The sequence below is a fragment of the Ruditapes philippinarum genome, unplaced genomic scaffold (assembly GCF_026571515.1).
Source record: "Ruditapes philippinarum isolate M1 unplaced genomic scaffold, ASM2657151v2 ctg4786_1_1_1_1, whole genome shotgun sequence".
Taxonomy (NCBI): Eukaryota; Metazoa; Mollusca; class Bivalvia; order Venerida; family Veneridae; genus Ruditapes; species Ruditapes philippinarum.
Window position 1 is genome coordinate 72,508 of NW_026865212.1, and position 18,505 is coordinate 91,012.

The window sequence follows — 18,505 nt, forward strand, 5'->3', positions numbered from 1 at the left end:
GTAACATTAGCAATAAATAATAATAAATCGCTTTCATTTGCATTACATGCCGATTTTGATGAAATCTTTCAAAGCTAGCCCACCGTGCATATTCAGGAACGCTGAGTGTGCAAATAACGTTAAAGTAACGCCGAATCTGTGTAGAAATTTTGACAAAAACGAGTTACACAGTTGCACAATTCTGCATTACTTTTGCACAATTCCTGTCTAATTTGCATATTCCTGCGTTACTGGATATACACGGTGTAGCCTGTGTCTTTATAAAACTTATCAAGGCATCAGTAAGTATAAAATACTTTAAGTACATAGTTTCTCTTGTATGGTTTCACAGAGCACAACACAGTACATGTCATTTGGCCCGTAGTAGAGGAAGATCTCAGGTGCCCTTCCGTGCATTATTGCAGGCACGAAAGGACGCCTAACAGAATTTTGACATATTTACTGCATTAAATAAGCATTCAAATAATGGTAAATATTTACCTTGTATATTCTTGCGTTTTGTCTTTTGAATATTTTCACCCCAAAGAGAACACTGAGTATAATCTCCAATCTACATCATCAAAGATACATTGTAGAGCAATCTCCAATCTAAATGTTTAAATATTTATATATATTATGTATCAAAAAAGCTTTAACTGTGATATACAGATCATTTCTTTTTATTTATTTCGCGTCATACTATTCTTAGGGTGGTATAATTGCAATCTGACAACTGACGCAGATCTTGGTATGTTTAATGTACTTCGTCTGAGCATCACGTATTCACTGTCAAAACTGTCAAAATTTGTTATGGTATGTCCATCTTTCTGTCATTTAAAGCATACTTTAATATGAAAATAAAAAATAATGTTGAATAGTGGCATAGTGGTATTCAATGAACGCGTCCCTAAAAACCGCTGGTTTCTTAAGATCTTTGTGCATTACACGCGCTTTGATTTTTCAGAAAGTCATGAATTGGTTCAACGGCTGTTTTAAATAATAACAAAATAGATAAATACGATCTTCTGCCTGACAGTTTGTAAGCTTGCCATGAATGCGTTGTTTCTCTCTTTAAACTGAGATGACTTCTAGTTCCATTAGAACTAGAGTTTTCACTATGAATCCATCATCTACAAATAAAGGAATATTTTGTACTCTTACGATCGTAGTATTTTTACAGTGAGGTCTTATCGGTCATCAGTATCGGTAATATTTCACAATTATGATCACTGTTTCGGAAAACAATAAAGCTCTATCTATTAGGTTATTCAAATAAGTTCTTAACATACCATTGACCCGTTGAGGACCTGGTATGTGCGTAACCCTTGAAAAACTTATAAATTTCTTCATGCATCAGCCACTAAGGAGCTCCAAAAATGATCTCTGTGGAAAGCGGGACGCCATTTTGTTTGGGTATTGAAAAATTGTTTCCAACTTCAAAGTCTGTTTTTTTCTTCATTTTTGGTGTTATTAAACCTCTAATTTTATATCACAATAAAAAAAACTTTTATTATGTTACATATTATAGAGACAAAAAGCATTAACTTATTTTGCCATTAGATTATCATTTAATGTATAAATACACACTACCTTAGCTCTTGTCGCTCCCCTTGTAGCTTAGAAGCTGCCTTTAAGGGTTTAGGTATCAGAATTGCAGCCATCGTTTATCTCTTCGAGTTTCTAGGCGACTTAATGGATTTACTGGCGTCTATGCATATCTTTGCTTCAGTAGAAGTAGTGTGTTGACCCCTGTCTGTGCGTTTAAAATTTTAACTTGAAGTTAGCCAAAAAAAATCTTTCATTTTACGGCGCCATATGACCTAAACTGTGTTGGTGCGCGGTAAAAACAAGCAAACAAACACAGCTCATGTTGCCTACATTCTCCCATTACAAAATTAACGTTATCTACATTTCACAATTACCGCATACATTATAAGGATCTTACACCGGCAGCTGGTAAAGACCGAACGGCGGTCGTGTTTCCACTAAACAGTTATCCGAGAGCTAGATATTCCGGTACTTAACGGCAGCCGGTGTAAGATACTTTTTCTTGCATATAACATATTTTTCTTTTAAAAAATTACAAAAACTAATATTTTCATTTAGCACTATTTTTTATAGTAGCTTATGATTCCAACGGTAACATGACGTCATTCTAAAAACGCAATTCATTCATAAAAACTGCATGGGAATGACGTCATTTAAAACACGCGACTTGTCTTAGATGGGCGGTGTAAGACAGGTTTTTCGGTAAAAACAGAAGGTAATCCTGTCTGATATGCAAGAAAATATATGTATAAATATGTAATATTCTATAACGAAAAGCCTATTTTTAGCACAAGAGAAGTTACTACTTTCAAGCAATGAAAGGAGAGCCCATTTAACAAGAAAATATGTTAAATATATAAATTACATTCATACCAGTCACTCATCCATCATAAAACTTGCCCAACCAGTTAAGAAGATAACACTGTGTATTTTGAAAATAAACATAAATTTCATCACGTCTTGTTTCAGCATTTCTTAATTGTATTTAATTGTGCGCGGATTGAAACATCTGACTGGTAAGTTTTCAGCTTTAAAAATAAATAGGACTATAAAATAAACTGTTATGATAGCACCAGGCATGGGTCGCGGTTTAATTCTTGAGTACTCCTTGAGTATTTTGTATTTGGACTTATGAGTTTTGCGTACTGAATTTGTTGAAGTACTTGAATAGTACTAAAGTACTTGTGAGTATTTATGTATAAGTACTGGGATAATTTATCAGATACAGCTCAAATTTATACTACTACTACCACGTATAATAATAATAATAATATATTGGAAGTAGACAACTCCCGGTTTTAGTTCGCTGCCTTCTTGGTACCCTGTCGTGTTGGCTGTTGGTGTGTCGGGGGTCGCGTCCTGTGAACGTTGCCTTCTTGGTACCCTGCCGTGTTGGATGTGGGTGTGTCGGGGATTGTGCCCTGTGAACGTTGCCTTCTTAGTGCCCTGCCGTGTTGGCTGTGGGTATGTCGGGGACTGCGTCTTGTGAACGTTGCCTTTACCTTGTTGATCTTTGTTCTCGTCTTCTTCGCTGCTGCCTACAATTATGTGTGGGCAGTGACCACATTTCGCTTGTACCTTCGAAAGCAATCCCTTCAATGATCAACATGTTTTAACACAAACAATTTTCTTGAAGCAAATACACAATTCATACTGACAGAACCATGAACTCACTAATTTGAACATTCAATTCAATAAATAGTCTGATCATTGACGTCAGAGAGTAATCGATAGATCCTTACTCTGACCTTTTACTTGAATAACAATAGATATTTAATCACAAATGTTATCATGTGCTCTTTTGTTAATAAATAGTTTGTTGTAAAATTCTTACTGTAGCCACTGATCTGATAAATAGAATTAAGCAGGTCAGCGATCTATGCATTGGTAATTTGTGGCTGTTATAGGTAAAAGTGATAAACGAATTTGGATAGATTACAATGGATAAACATTTTCATACAATAGTAAGTTAAGATGAGCGATTTTCAATATCAATATAAAATACAGTTTACAGATATTTAATAGAATACAATAGAATACGTGTAGACAATACGTAGCACAATAAGATTAAAAGTCGATTCCGACATGTACAAATGCCTCCGAAGAAGGAAAAAAATATCATAAAAAAGGAAAAATATTTTAAGGTTATCAAACAGATAAAAGTGATAAAACATCTAGTTTGAGTGGAAAGGCTAAAGTTAAAAAGATACATATTTCGTTTTTTTTCTCTAGAACAATTAACTTATAAACAAGAAAAACGTTTTTTGGAAAACTTGATGCAATAAGGACAATTATGTAGCTTTAACGTTTGATTCTATGGCTGTAAGGATCAGGAGATATGGAAAAAGGTAGATCCTTCGGAAGCAATAATCACAATTAAATTACATGAAAACTGCAGACTAGGTTTGATTGAGTCTGTACATTAGGGATAATGAAAAGGTGCAGCATATCTCATGTCGTATAAACACGCATTACTGCCCACAATGATAAACGCTATGAAAAAAAAGCAATTAAGCATATTTATCATATGATATGTTATACATCGAAAACCATATGTATACTTTAAACACTTTATGTTCCTTAATTTTTTTATCATGCCAAAAGAATGCTCAATGACACTTAACATTTTTGATATACTTTATCAAATAGAAAAAACAGGAATCCCCAAAGAAAGTCCAAAACGGCAAAATTGAAAATGTTGCAGACTCGGTTTGATTGAGCCTGCTAAAAGACGGTACTGTCATGTGCAAACTACCGTTTTTTGTTTTTGTTATAAATATTTTTTCTTGTTGTTTTTTTTGTTTGTTTTTTAATGGTTTTGTTTTTTTAATGTTTTTTTTTTCTTATAGAGAAAGTAATTTTGCACTAGAGAGGAGGGAAATCAAGCTCAAGAAGGAACGATATAATTATATTGGATATGTGGCGGAACATTTGCAGGCTACTGTCCTCAAAAACAGGGTGAGAACAATCAGCAGGAGGAGGAACCGTTAAAAACTACCACATTATCACACCACTTTAATATGGAAAAGTCACAAATGGTCAATTCATTTTTAGGCCGCCATTAAAATTATGAATTTTACAAACATCTTAAAATATTCTCTAGATTCTAGAACATAAGATCTTCTCCAAAAATATTTTTCTTATGCATTTGTCTGATATTGTTGGACAAGGGACATTCGACTATGAAATGGAATACATCCTCCAGAGTGTTACAAAGTTTACAAATTCATTGTTCAAATAATATTTTATGTGCTGTATGCCATCTATGTACTTCTACTTAAAGATAATGTGATGATACTCTCAGTCTCGTTAATGCTTTTCTAAATTGTGTAATTTTTATAATGTATGAATATGGCAGCCTGATATCTAAAATATGAAAATAGTTCATATGTCCTGGCTCTTGTCGTATTTTCTAACTGAACGTTCCAAAGTTGTAATCATTATAATCATACAGTCTTTGCTTATATACATCAATAAACATTTTTTTGATTCCAGTTCTTTGAAATAGCCACACATGAAACCTAAGTAGTTAAACAAAGGTTCAACTCCTTGCTCGCTATTGCCTCGTGCGTTACGCTAAAAGAACCACTCGTGAATGTATATACTAAAGATTTTTAACAATGTCTACAACATGACCGTTAAATGTAAAATTCATATTTCTTTCTTTTTTTGCATTCTTCTCTAAAATCAATAAAATGTAAATTAGTTTTTCTTTAAATGTTAGCTATTAGTTTCCATTTCATACAATAATCAAATAACAAATCCAAACCTTTTAGTAAACTTGTTTCTGTTTAAGCAAAAACACAATATCATCAGCATAAAGCAAAAGGAACTGTTTAAACATATCTTTAGCTTTACACCATCAAATCCATACAATGAGAGCCTTGTATGGCTGAAGTAATTGCTGAAGTAATTGTTAAGATGCTCCTGAAGTCGTATATTTTGTTGTTTTTTTCCAGATGACTTATATTCTTTAAGATTTAACTAATACATGACAGTTTTCAAAATATCTCATCATAAAATGTGTGATCTTTATAATTACATACTGTACAATTTGTTTAGGCATTATTTGATTGCTCATTCCCAGTTGTTCTCAAATTCCATCTATAGTCATTGTGTAGCTTCATACGCGCCATTTGTGTAACTCAATACGCGCCATTTGTGTAACTCAATACGCGCCATTTGTGTAACGCAATACTCGCCATTTGTGTAACTCAATGCGCGCCATCTGTGTGACTCAATACGCGCCATTTGTGTAACTCAATACGCGCCATTTGTGTAACTCAATACGCGTCATTTGAGTAGTTCCATAAGCGCCTTTTGTGTATATCAATACGCGCCATTTGGCACATCACTCACAAAACTTTCAACTACATGATGTATGATGAAGTACATTTGAAAAACACAAATATTGATATATAATAAAATAAAATTTGATACGCTTTATCACGAGGACATTAAGATTAAGCTGTGCATTTCATCATGTAAACTTTTTCCCGGCGATGAGACAATAACTTTAATTATTTATTCGATTTATGTTTTGAAGGGAAATGGTGAAAGACATCCGTGATCCTGCCATTGTAGAGATGTATAAAATAAAAGAACTGTGTGCTGCGAAAGGGGTAGACGAGGAAATTCAAAAGCGACTTGGTAGTGCTATAACTCTTGCAGAGGCTAGTTGTCCTTTTTAATATTCCTTTCATAAAGTTGTTAATTTGTGAGAAATCGACAACTTAACAAAGATATATGTAATATCGATACGATTTTTGTTTTTTTGTTTTATAAAAGCTTGACTTTTAAGTATTTACTCGTGTCGTGATTATTATTATCATTATATCAATGTAGATTTCCTTCAATGTGTTATTTAAGACGTATACGAAAAGAGAGCAATCTTTTCCCAATTGCACTTAAAATGTTATTTGCTTTTATCATTTTGTATGTATAAGTTAAATGATTTGATTCAACGAATTCTTCTTTTACGAACTTCAGAAAATGTCTTTCAAGACATTGAACATTCGTTGCATATTATAACGATGTTGTCACTATTTCAGGCACGTGATGCATATTGTGAAAGTGTCAGTTCTGGACCAAGTGATGCACTTGCTACCCTACATAAAGGCACGCTTAGTTACCCCTTCGATCAAGCTTTTGAGGATGGGAAAACAAAATGGCCATTGAGTCCTGTAATGCTATCTGGGCATTTGGAAGGTTTGATGTTTCCTTATGGTCAAGGCCAAGGTCACAAATGTATTCGTAAAGTAATGATTTGATTTTTTTCATAAAAGTGCAATGATGGTTGTGTCCGGTCTTTAATTCTGTAATTCTACATATTGATGATGCGACGCGCATAGAGGTAAGGTCCCCAGTCTCCACAATTGTATGTCAATCTTGAAGGTTGTAAATATTTTCTTCTTTTGTACACATCTTTATCGATCATGGATGGACTTTGAAAAGATTATGTATAAATTTGCTGCTCATTAAGATGATATGAAATCAATAAAATTTATATCAGCATCCCAAGCGTAAATTTCATACAATAATGTCAAAAGCCATTGATAGCCAGTCATGTCCAGTCCATGTCGTTATATAATTAAGTGACATATTTTTTAATATACTAGTTTAAAAATATGGTTCTTTACAACAATTTTCTGATGGGTATATAGCTTAAGATCAAGGCCTTGCACGTTCATTTAATGAAAGATCGAAGTTTATATGCATTCAATATTTTTGTCAACCATGAATGGATTTTTATAAACTAGGCATTGTTTTGTGGCACATTTGGAAAAATATCTTACACACAAGCGCCAGATTGACAGTTTAAAAGGTTAAAATTATATTTGAATAACAAAAGAGGACATTGATGGTTGTGTCTGCTCATATTTTTGCCATTTATTCATATACTTTTTGAAATAAATGGGCTCACTGAAAATATGAGAAAAATATTTGTTAATGTTTCTATATTCTTGTAACACTTTTTAAGTAACCATGTCTTTGATGCAAGTCAAAGTTTATGTTCCCTCTACTGGGAATTGCTTCCAACATAAGTTCGTTTATAGAATGAATATTGTTAAGGAATACACGTTTAGAGCGAAACAAATATATCTTTTTAGGCAAATTCTTGCAAAGTATTGTTAGCATGTCAAAAGCGAAAAAAGTTCTCGAAGTTGGTACGTTTACCGGATATGCAGCTTTGGCATGCGCAGAAGTACTTCCAGAGGACGGCACCGTAACAACATTAGAATATGATCCATTTTTAGAAGATATGATAAAAGAATTTTTCTCGAAATCACCACATGGAAATAAAATCACTGTCAGAATTGGTAAGTTAAAAGTGTGTTATATAAAACAAAAGAAAATTGGAAACATTAAGGGAAAAGCGATCTTATTCTTAATAATTTCTAAATAAGCACTTCCTGATCCTAAAGGGATGCTAAGGCAAAGTAATGACAAAAATATTAAAATGAAATATGTACAGAAATCACGATTAAAATGACATTTTTTAAAGTCCAAGCATGAATTTCTGTTTAAATTCTACATACGTGTATCAGGTGTATCTATTGTTCTCCTAAATAAGGAAATCGACAAAAACACATTGTTCGATAAAAAAGATCTAGAGAAAAGGTGATACTTCGGAAGCATGAATAACCAAAAGAAATCACATGAAAATTGCAGACGACTCGGTTTGATTAAGTCTGCACGTGAGAAATAATGAAATCTGCAACGTCATGCACGTCCCTTACGGTGCTAACTTTTCATCGTTTATATTGCTGAAATAATGAAATCAGTTTACAAGCACAGAAAAATTACCATATTAAAACATCTTTAATAAAAACTGGAGAGGTGACACAAGATGTATCAACTTAAACGTTGATTATAATTATGTGTCAATATAAGTCTCAAAAAGAATCCACCTGGCTTGTCCTACGACCACCCGTCTCTTTATGATATGAGCCGCGCCATGACAAAACCAACATAATGGGTTTGCGACCAGCATGGATCCAGACCAGGCTGCGCATCCGCGAAGTCTGATCAGGATCCATGCTGTTTGCTATCAGTTTCTCTTCTTGTTATAGAGTTTGTAAGCGAACAGCATGGATCCTGATCAGACTGCGCGGATGTTGGATTTGTCGTGACGCGGCTCATATGTTGTCTTGCATATCTTAAGATTTCAACATTTATAATATTCGCTTGGAACATTCGAAAATTGCATCAGTTATTCCGGTATTACTCTATAAGAATCTGCTTATTGCTGAAACACCCATTTTTTCAAACAACGTACAAAGAAAGTGAGATCTGGTTTCCGCTTTAATATTGCTGCATGATTTTCATTTTTAATAAAATAATTGATTTTATGAAGCTAAATCATCGATTATAATTTTTTTTTTAATTTAATCACTTTCTACTTAATGTAAGTAGTATATAAAAAAAAAAGTTCAAATTTTATTTGCAAATCGGCAAATCCTTGCCTTTGGCAATACATACAAAACATATACATACATAGATCTTGAAATATAGCACACATAACTACAAGATACATATATAAACATTTCAAATATCAGTATTCGTTTTGAAATTAACAAATAACAAAGTAGTGTTAATAATATATCATTAATTTCGTCTATTTATCATTTGTTCCATGTTATTAGATCGTAAATCAAAAGCTTTGTCCAAGTACTTACTTATCAGTAATAATCTATGTTTATTATTAGATGACATGATATAATAAAACTTATTCAGTGTGGGAAAAGATGCATTACGAATAAAAAGTTTTCTTAATTCTGAATAAAATGGACAACAAAGCAGGAAGTGATATTCGGATTCTATCATGTTTTGAGTACAAAGTTTACATATTCTCTCACTTCTGTTTAAACCTATATATCTGCCAGTTTTTCAATTTCTAGAGAATGGGAACCAAGTCTGAAACATGTCAAACGTTTTCTTAACTTGTCATTTTGTATTACATTTAGATATTCCTCAAAACAAAAATTTGATTTTGAAATTCCTAAAATAAAGAGTTTTTGGCATGTTATTTATTTGCTCATGCCAATTTTGTATAAATTGATCTCTAAGGCGTTGTTTAAAAAATTAAGCTAAAATCAGAAATAACATTATAGTTATCTAACAAATATGAAAATCCTAACTCATTAATAATAGTATGAGCTTGCCTAGCCCAGCATTTATTATTTCCATTAACACATTGATCTAAATACATGCTATATATAGGCGAATGCTGATTATTAACAATTTTATTCCAAAACTTTAAAGATCTTTCTTTACATAAAATTGACAAAGGAAATTTACCAAGTTCTCCATAGACAGCACAATTAGGAGTTTGTTTTTTAACACCAAGTACATATTTATAAAATTTTATTTGCAGTTTATCAATATCTTTATATTTGTAAATTCCCCATACATCTGAACCATATAACAGAATTGGAGTTATCAGACTATCAAAAAAGGTGCAGTTTAGTTTTTACATCTAGCTTTATTCTGTCAAAAATACCCAATAGACTGTTATATGCTCTAAGGCCTTGCTCTGCAAGAGTCTTAGTTGCTTCAGAAAAGCTACCCGTATAAGAAAATTTTACACCTAAATATGAAAAATTATTCAACAATATCTACAAATTGACCATCAATGTTTATACTAAAATTATGTACAGATTTCCTTCTTTCAAAAACACAAACTTTAGTTTTATTAACATTTATTTTAAGCCCCCATTTTGACGAATAACTATATACATTATCAACTTGAGCTTGCAAGCTCTCTGGACTTGTAGTGAAAAGCACGATATCGTCTGCAAAAAGTAGCAAATATTTAGACAAGAGTTCAAGGTCGCTATTCGACATTTTGTTAAGATCTATACATTTTTCAATATCATTTAAAAAAAGAATAAATAGCAGGGGAGATAATGGCTCGCCTTGCTTTAATCCAAGAGTTACGTCGAAAAAATCTGACATACTCATAAAAGCATTAATTTTTACACATGACACTACAGACGAATAAATTGCCTTAACATATTTATCATTTTACAACTAATACCAGTATCTAACAGCTTAATCCATAACGCATCTCTTATAACTGTGTCAAAGGCCTTTTCATAATCAATGAAAATACAATAGAGTTTAGAATTTTTTGCTAAAACTTTTCTGAATTATGGAATGAAGAATAAAAATAGCATCAGAGGTTGATCTCGAATCTCTAAAACCAAACTGAATATCGCTGAAAATTCTTTCTGACTCACACCATTTATTAATTCTATTGCGCAATATCAACGAAAAAAATTTTGGCCATACAATTTACCAAAGTTATGCCCCCTGTAGTTCGAGGGATTATCATGATCACCTTTCTTATGTATTGGGACAATTATCCCCTTACACCATGAATCGGGATAAACACCTGTTTCAAATATTTTATTAAAGATAACACACAGATATTTACTTATAAAATAATTAGCATCAATGAAAAAATCCGCCACTATATTTTGATAATCCGCACTTTTATTTCTATTCAACGATGAAATTGTTTTAGAGATCTCATCTATTGTTATTTGGGTATCTAGCTGCTCGACGTGTACAGGTGAATCACGTGACTGTGAAAAATCGTCTGCATTTAAAGCGGCTGTGTTGCGTATTGCAAATACGCGAAAAATGATCAACAAAAGCATTTAAATTTTGACAATTATTGGCTTTCGATTTACTTTTATACTTATTTATATATTTCCAAAATTTCCGGGGAGACGTTTTACACATATCTGAAAGATTTGATTTCTCCTTAGAATAATATAAATATTTTGCATGTCTCTTAACCCTTGCATACTTAGTTCTGCTTGTCAAAAATAACAACATATTTTCATTAGAACTGTTCAAAGCAAAATTTCGTTTTTTGTTTAGAAAATCTGATTTAGCATTTCTGCATTCATGATTAAACCATGGCGATTTTCTATTATTTTTTTGCTTATTTTTATGAAATGTTTTACCATGACATTTATAAGATATATCATAAATCGTTTGAGATAAAGTGTTTATACAATAGTCAATATCATTTTCACCTGACATTAGTTTATCACATATATTTTCAAACACATGTCTATTTTCTTCCAGCAAGTTGCAAAAATTATTATTATTTTCAGTATTCCATACAATTTTATTTATTGGTGGTACCTGTATATTTTTGCTATTACTTTGACTATAACTTAATGAAAATGAAATAGGACAGTGATCTGAAAATTCTGTCATATCCATAACACATACATCGTTCAAAGAGGAAAAATTTTCGAAATCCGTTAAAAGATAGTCCACTGTACTCATAACAGCTCTGTTTCTAAATTTCGAATGAAAAGTACAAAAACCTGGTTCTAAGCGCCCATTAGCTATGATAATTTTATTTTCTTTGCACAAAGTTAATAATTTGTAACCAAAAGAATTAACGTGTGTATCGTTGTTTGATCGCTTCGGAATATCCTGGATCTCGTCGGTCGGAAGCGCAGTGAAACGATCTAAGTGAATGTTCTCTACATGGTCCAGCCTCTCACCCGTTCGAGCGTTGAAATCGCCCATGCAGAAGACTTGACCAAGGTCACTATATTTACGAATATCCTCATTTAATTGCTCAAAAAAGTCAAACTCGAAAAGTTTGGAATTTACATCTTTATAAACATTTGAATCCTCAGGTGGAATGTAACATGTACCTAAGTAAATATCTGTTTCACATCCAAAATGCTCTTTTTTTAATTTAATCCAAACGATACCTTTTAAGTTTATATTCACAATCTCAAGCTTATTTACCAAACTATCTTTATAATAAATAACAATCCCTCCACTACTACGTTTCGCTTTTGACTTACTGTTAGGTCTAGGACCATGTACATAATCAAAACCATTAATTTTTAAATTTGTAAGTTTTGAAGTCCATGTCTCTGTTAACAGCACAATATCATATGAAGAGATGAGATTTAAAAAGTCAATATCATTCAACTTAGACTTTAACCCATTAATATTCCAAGATAATATATTTAAGTATTCCCATTTTATTTCCTATTTAGTAATGTTGCGGGCAGAATTCTGTTGCTGGGCACCTGGAATTGTAGGCAAATTTTCTATTTCTTGTATTGGGAGAGAGTCTACCGTGTACATTTTATTATTGACGAAAAGTTTGTCCATATGTAGACTTGCTCGTAACCCAGCATCACGCGCTTTCTTCAGAGACGGGTAGAGTAGTCTCCGTCGCTGCTGGACCGGAACCGGAAACTGATCGCTCACACTATGATTTATTGATCCTTTCTTGTCTAGTACTCTCTGTTTTATTTCAAGCTTGTCTTTATGATAGTTAAATTTCACAACAATTGGACGTTTTTTGTTGGCCATAAATTTTCCGACTCTATGCGCTCTGTCTATTTTCAAGGTGTTGTGTGCGTCTGCAAAACCTAGTGCATCAGTACAAAAATCTAAAATTTTCTTTTCACAGTTCTCTCCCTTTCTATATAATATATATAATAATCTATGTGCTGTAATAATGTAATAATTGAGAATAAATAATGACAACACCAGGAAACAGAAATACTTATTCCTTTAAATTACTGATTGATCCAAATTGGCTGTCACCTAAACATAATTATCAAACTTTTCTGTTATAGAAGTGATACTTTAAAACCCGCCATTAAACGACAGAAACGTGACATGTAAATAATTATTACCAATCATTGCTTTAATTGATTAACATACAGCAATAGCTCTAAAATACATGAGGATAATTCAATCTTGTAATTTACATTTAAGAATGTCAAATATGAAGTTGACTTTAGTGGTTTACAGTCACCTATCATAACAAATCGAACCTCAACACAAAATGTTGATTATGACTGCCTTAATATATAACAAAATAACTCACCACTGTGCACTACTGTCCACTACAACAGCAACATCACCAAAATGTAACCGAATATCAATAATTTTACATACTGTGACTGTCAGTAGAAGAGGTTATATCAAACATGTGTCAAGATATTGAAGATATAAAGTGATCTTTTACATTTCGTAAATATAAGAGTCTCATACCTCAATTATCTAGAATTAGATCTTACTGCTTCTAGCTCATAAAAGATCTTACAATTGATTTATATAAATAGACGAAGCAACATCCAACCGACGATGAAGTTCAGAGTAAAAAATGATGCTAACGTACTTCAATCTCTCCTATTTCACAGGAGAAAATGAAGGGTTTAAAACTCTAGGTCCCCTCCTCCCCCTTTTGGCACTTCGCATAAATTTCATCGTACCGTCAAATTCTATTTATAACCTTAACATATTTTTTGTTTCTGTTAGACATGGTGAACGAAATTGATCAAATCTGGAAACTCAATGTGATCCTTCGGAGGCATTAACCACAACAAAATTACAAAAGAATTGCGGACTCTCTTTGTCTATACATGAGGGATAATGAATAAATGCAACATCACTCACGCCCCTTAGCACCGGCTTGAGCGGTACTCAATTCTCAACAGCCGACATGTAGAAAAAGTTCTACATAAAAACAAAACACAATTTAAAATGTGTCTCTCTTACGATACAGAATTAAAAAAAACAACTTTAATATCATTTTATATTTTAAATAAAATTGCAAATGTATCACCAAAAGTGACACAATATTTATTTTAAATACACAACTGTCCCTTTATATCGTTGAAATTACTCAAATTCAAAATGCCGGACGAAACACGCCCAAATATTCAATGTTAGCAGCTAGAAAACATAAGCTCCAACGATCAGTTTGATTACAATTCGCTCCTCCTCAATAACCTACTAAAAACCAACCAATAAAAACTACTTCAACTGGTCAAAGTCTTTTCGATATTATTTTAGTTATTTTGAATAAATACAAGTCTATGTATTAATTAAAGTAACCTAACTGTTCATTTATCGTACACTCATTACAAAAAATATGCTATCAACAGTAGATCAGAACATATCTTTGTACAATTATCACATCGGTAACAAATAGAAAAACATTAAAAAAAAATGGAAAAAAAAACAAACAAACAAGCCCCTAAAGAACGCCCCAAACGACAAATTGAAAATATTCCTGGCTCTGTTTTATTGAGCCTGTTCATGGACGGTACTGGAAAGTGCAAGATACAGTCCATGCCCCCTAGCACATGCTTAAGCAGAATTCAACATTTAAAAATGAAAAACTGTAAAATCTTCAATTTAAAAACATTCAATTTGAAACGAATACAACCAGACGTAACGGTGTCTCAAGCAATGAAAAATTTGAACTATCACACATTGACAGACTCAATCATACCTGAGTGTGAAATTTACGTGTAATTTGGTTGCTTTAATTTCTTCCAAGGCATCTCCCTTGTTCCAGATTTTTCCACAAAATAACCTTGCCCTTAATCGTTTCAGGTGATGCGAAGGACACTTTGCTAGAGCTTGCAGAAGAAAAGGCTTAATACGATATTGTCTTTATAGACGCTAATAAAGATGGATACATCGACTATTTCAAGGTAATCTTAACAATATTTGAAATGACCAAAACATCTTTACAAGAAAAATCCCGCCCTTTGTTTTTTTTTATTTTGTGTAAGAGAAATAGCCTTCTGTTCACAAGGATTATGACCATATCTGAAGTTAATAACCTATCCTTTGGCTTTGTCTTTGTTAAAAAATATCTTGACAAAGTTTGTATGAGAGCTACATCTAGTTGTTTATTAATCATGAATTTGTCAAGTGATTTAGCAACGATTTGTAAAGGATTATGTCTTCATTGATGCGCCCGCTTTGTTCATATCCTTAATTGTAACCTTTCATGCCCGCCCATAACGTGTTTGTTTAGGGTATTTTCAAATCTGAGTAATTTAACAAACTTGTTTTCTTTTAATACCTGAAAAGTTGCAATAAGTTTGAATATTGTTTCACATGTAAACATTTTGTTAAAATGATAACTTACATGTAATAAATATCGCTGAAATTGTAGCTAAAAGATAAAAATAAACTGTCTCTGTAAAATAGTTGTCAATTAGTGCGATATGCAATTAAAAAGGTTTTAAAGCTTTTAAGTATATACTTGAACAAAGCTTCTTATTAAGGCCTCATAAGTAATATCGTTTGGTTGTTTTTCGTAGTGTTATATACTTTATCCTTTGCTTGTCTTTGTACATGCCTTTTTTATTCTAACATGTTAAATGAAAGTTGACAAACCCTATTTCGATAGCAGACAACTTTCAGTCGTTTATAATTAATTTATACAGCCATGCGCTTGAGTTTTGTTTCGATGTTTATTTTTCATTATAATGATGTTGTTCCTTTTTTATGATAGTATCAATTTTATCTGCATTTTTTATCTTCCACATGGGAGAGTAGACCGTGATGAGCAAAGACCTTCTTGTCAAAGGAGGAACGATAGTGTTCGACAATGCATTTATGGGTGGTCATGCATATAATCCCGAATCAACAAATGAACATGGACTTGCAATAAGACAGTGCAATGAATATTTGAAATCCAGGGACGATATATTCCGAGTAAGTAAAACAATTAATTCTATGAAGAAGTCTGCTTCTTTTGCTACGTTACAGTTATCTTTGAAACTATTTATAGTTATACTATTATATTTTAACCTATGTGGCTGTTACAATTTTCATCAACTTGCTCGTAACACTAACATAGCAAATATATTCGCCGTTTTCTAATTAGAAAACATATTTAAAATTCTGAAAAAAAATCCTGGAGAGCCCGAAATGAGATTGTTGTCACAAGCAGTCTTGGCTTCTCTCTATGTTCGGTTTCTATAATTTCCTATTATGTATTATTAAAATAATCACCCCAACTTTTTTTATGCACAAAATATGGGAAACGAGAAACTTAAAGTTGCTGAAAGGCCATTTTAGACAAAAAAGCTAAAATATTTAAAAATTCTATCCTCTGCTTTTTCACAAACAAATCGATTCCGTTTATTTTCTCCCCAGTTTGTTAATCTCTACTGGGTTGAAATGTGATTAATGTTTATGTGGCTTTTTTGGTTTGTTTGTTTTTGGGACTCAAAGGCATCATTAACCAAAACCTGCAAATAATTTTGTCCCACCCCGTAATCGTTACATTTGATTAGAATTCAAGTATTCCCGGTAACCAATTGGGGACTGAATATTTTACTTCGAAATATCGATGGTTTCGATAATCGAAATCGGAATTATGGATAGACGAAAACTCTCCACTTTTGACCCAATCAGCTCAGTCTCCCAGACTACACGTGTTCTAAAACCTTGGTGTAGACCGTGCCTCTGTGTGAGTTCGTGAGGGAAAAATAGATATTTAAAGAAAAATGCCCGTAAAACTTATTTTATGACATTGAAGACAATAAATTGTGCATTTTCAATCGTAGCATCTCTCTGTTTTCTTTCGCGCCAAATGCTCTCGTTTACCAATTTTGCTCGTCCTATACGGTATTTACAGCTAAACTCTGGTATTTTCGATTAGGAAAAATTAAGGCTCTCATGTAGCGTTACAATTAATGAAAAAAATGTTTTGGATGTTTTGACAAATTCACATATACGGAATGTATAAAAAATTAATTGCTGTCATCTTAAAACAAAATCGGACACGGTGCACGTTAATTAAAGTTGATTAAAGAACACACGAAGAGTTATTATCATGATTGTCTAATTACACGCATGACAGTGGATATTTTTCACAAGTCGACTGGTCAGCGAGTGGATCTGCGTCAATTAGTCTGGCTTCGAATAATAATTAGGCTGGCTTCGAATAATAGGTGTGAAATTCTTTCGTAATTGTATAATCGGGACCGAAATTTTACTTCGAAAAATAGGAGGTATTCGGATAATGCATTTCGAATAATACGCTCGTATTTATATTGTTTTATATAGAGATAAAAACGGGACCAGCGATCTACTTCGGATAATGCCGGGTATTCGAATAAAGGGTTGTCGAATAACCGGGGTCGGACTGTAGATGAAGATGTATTTTAATAAATGTATTCTTTAACCTTTACGTTAACGGTAATGACATCTCATTAAAGTTGTTCAACTATTTAAATGTCGAGAACGTTTACCACTTTATTCCTCTGAGTGACTCTTATATTCGTATATATGTTTCCAGGTACTTGTGCCAATAAGAGATGGTGTCGTTATTGTAAGACGAAAAACAGATGTGTTTTTGTAAAGATCGTTCAAATAAAAAACAAATGCACACACCGCTTTCATATATCTGAACCAATAAATATCTACTATGGCACTATCAATTGTTTTAGCAGCAGCTTATGGTTTATCCTTGTCAAAAAATGATTGTTCAGCTTAAAAATGATGTAAAGCTGTATACATCACTGTCTATCAAAAATTCTCGGTTGAATGTACATGTATGCATTTTATAGCCAATGATGATGGATATGAAAACTGTACTTATTCGGAACACTGTACAATGTACATATACATCTAAGTTAACTATATATATACACACTAGTTTGTACACGACATAAATAAAGATATTGTGGTGGAGATCTTTGTTTATTTGTTGTTTTTTATGATTATTCATTTGTCGAAATGGTAATGTAATTGAAGTATGAAAAACAGAAAGTGCAGTAGGTATTTCATGTATAATTTTACATACTTATAAGCAATCCGATAAAGGGCTGACTCGTAGACAAGGGTATATGGCCATTGTATAATAGACATAGTTGCATCTGTATGTTTGGATGCAATACAAAACTTGTGACCCCAATACACTTAAATTTTAAAAAAAAACAAAATACCACAGGGAAAAAATTTTTTAAAAATCGCATATCTATTGTTTTTACCAATTACATCTCAATTTAAAACTAAATACTGCAAAGATACGGGTTTTTAAAAACATATTTTTTGCCAAATTAATACTGTAAAATTTTTCATCTTTATAAATTTTAAAGGGGAAATCTTTATGGAAAAGGGTTACTGTCCATTGAATTCCCTGAAAAGGGGTTTTGAATACAGC

The 18,505-nt window shown here is 32.4% G+C and overlaps 1 protein-coding gene across 1 annotated transcript; it reads left to right on the forward strand.

Moving 5' to 3' along the window:
• Positions 1 to 2,481: 2,481 nt before the first annotated feature.
• LOC132728179 (O-methyltransferase MdmC-like) lies at positions 2,482 to 18,040 on the forward strand. The gene is made up of 8 exons (XM_060713809.1): positions 2,482 to 2,543; positions 4,377 to 4,485; positions 6,074 to 6,200; positions 6,579 to 6,735; positions 7,638 to 7,847; positions 14,932 to 15,032; positions 15,889 to 16,047; positions 17,639 to 18,040. The coding sequence occupies exons 2-6, from the start codon at positions 4,445 to 4,447 to the stop codon at positions 14,976 to 14,978; spliced, it is 582 nt and encodes a 193-aa protein (XP_060569792.1). The 5' UTR covers positions 2,482 to 2,543; positions 4,377 to 4,444; the 3' UTR covers positions 14,979 to 15,032; positions 15,889 to 16,047; positions 17,639 to 18,040.
• The last annotated feature ends 465 nt before the right edge of the window (positions 18,041 to 18,505 follow it).

What these genes read in the sequence shown, in the direction of transcription:
- LOC132728179 (XM_060713809.1), top strand. Translation starts at nt 4,445, where the DNA reads ATGTGGCGGAACATTTGCAGGCTACTGTCCTCAAAAACAGG. An exon ending in CTACTGTCCTCAAAAACAGG is followed by an intron (nt 4,486 to 6,073) that starts GTGAGAACAATC and finishes TATGTTTTGAAG; the next exon opens with GGAAATGGTGAAAGACATCC. An exon ending in TAAAATCACTGTCAGAATTG is followed by an intron (nt 7,848 to 14,931) that starts GTAAGTTAAAAG and finishes TAATCGTTTCAG; the next exon opens with GTGATGCGAAGGACACTTTG.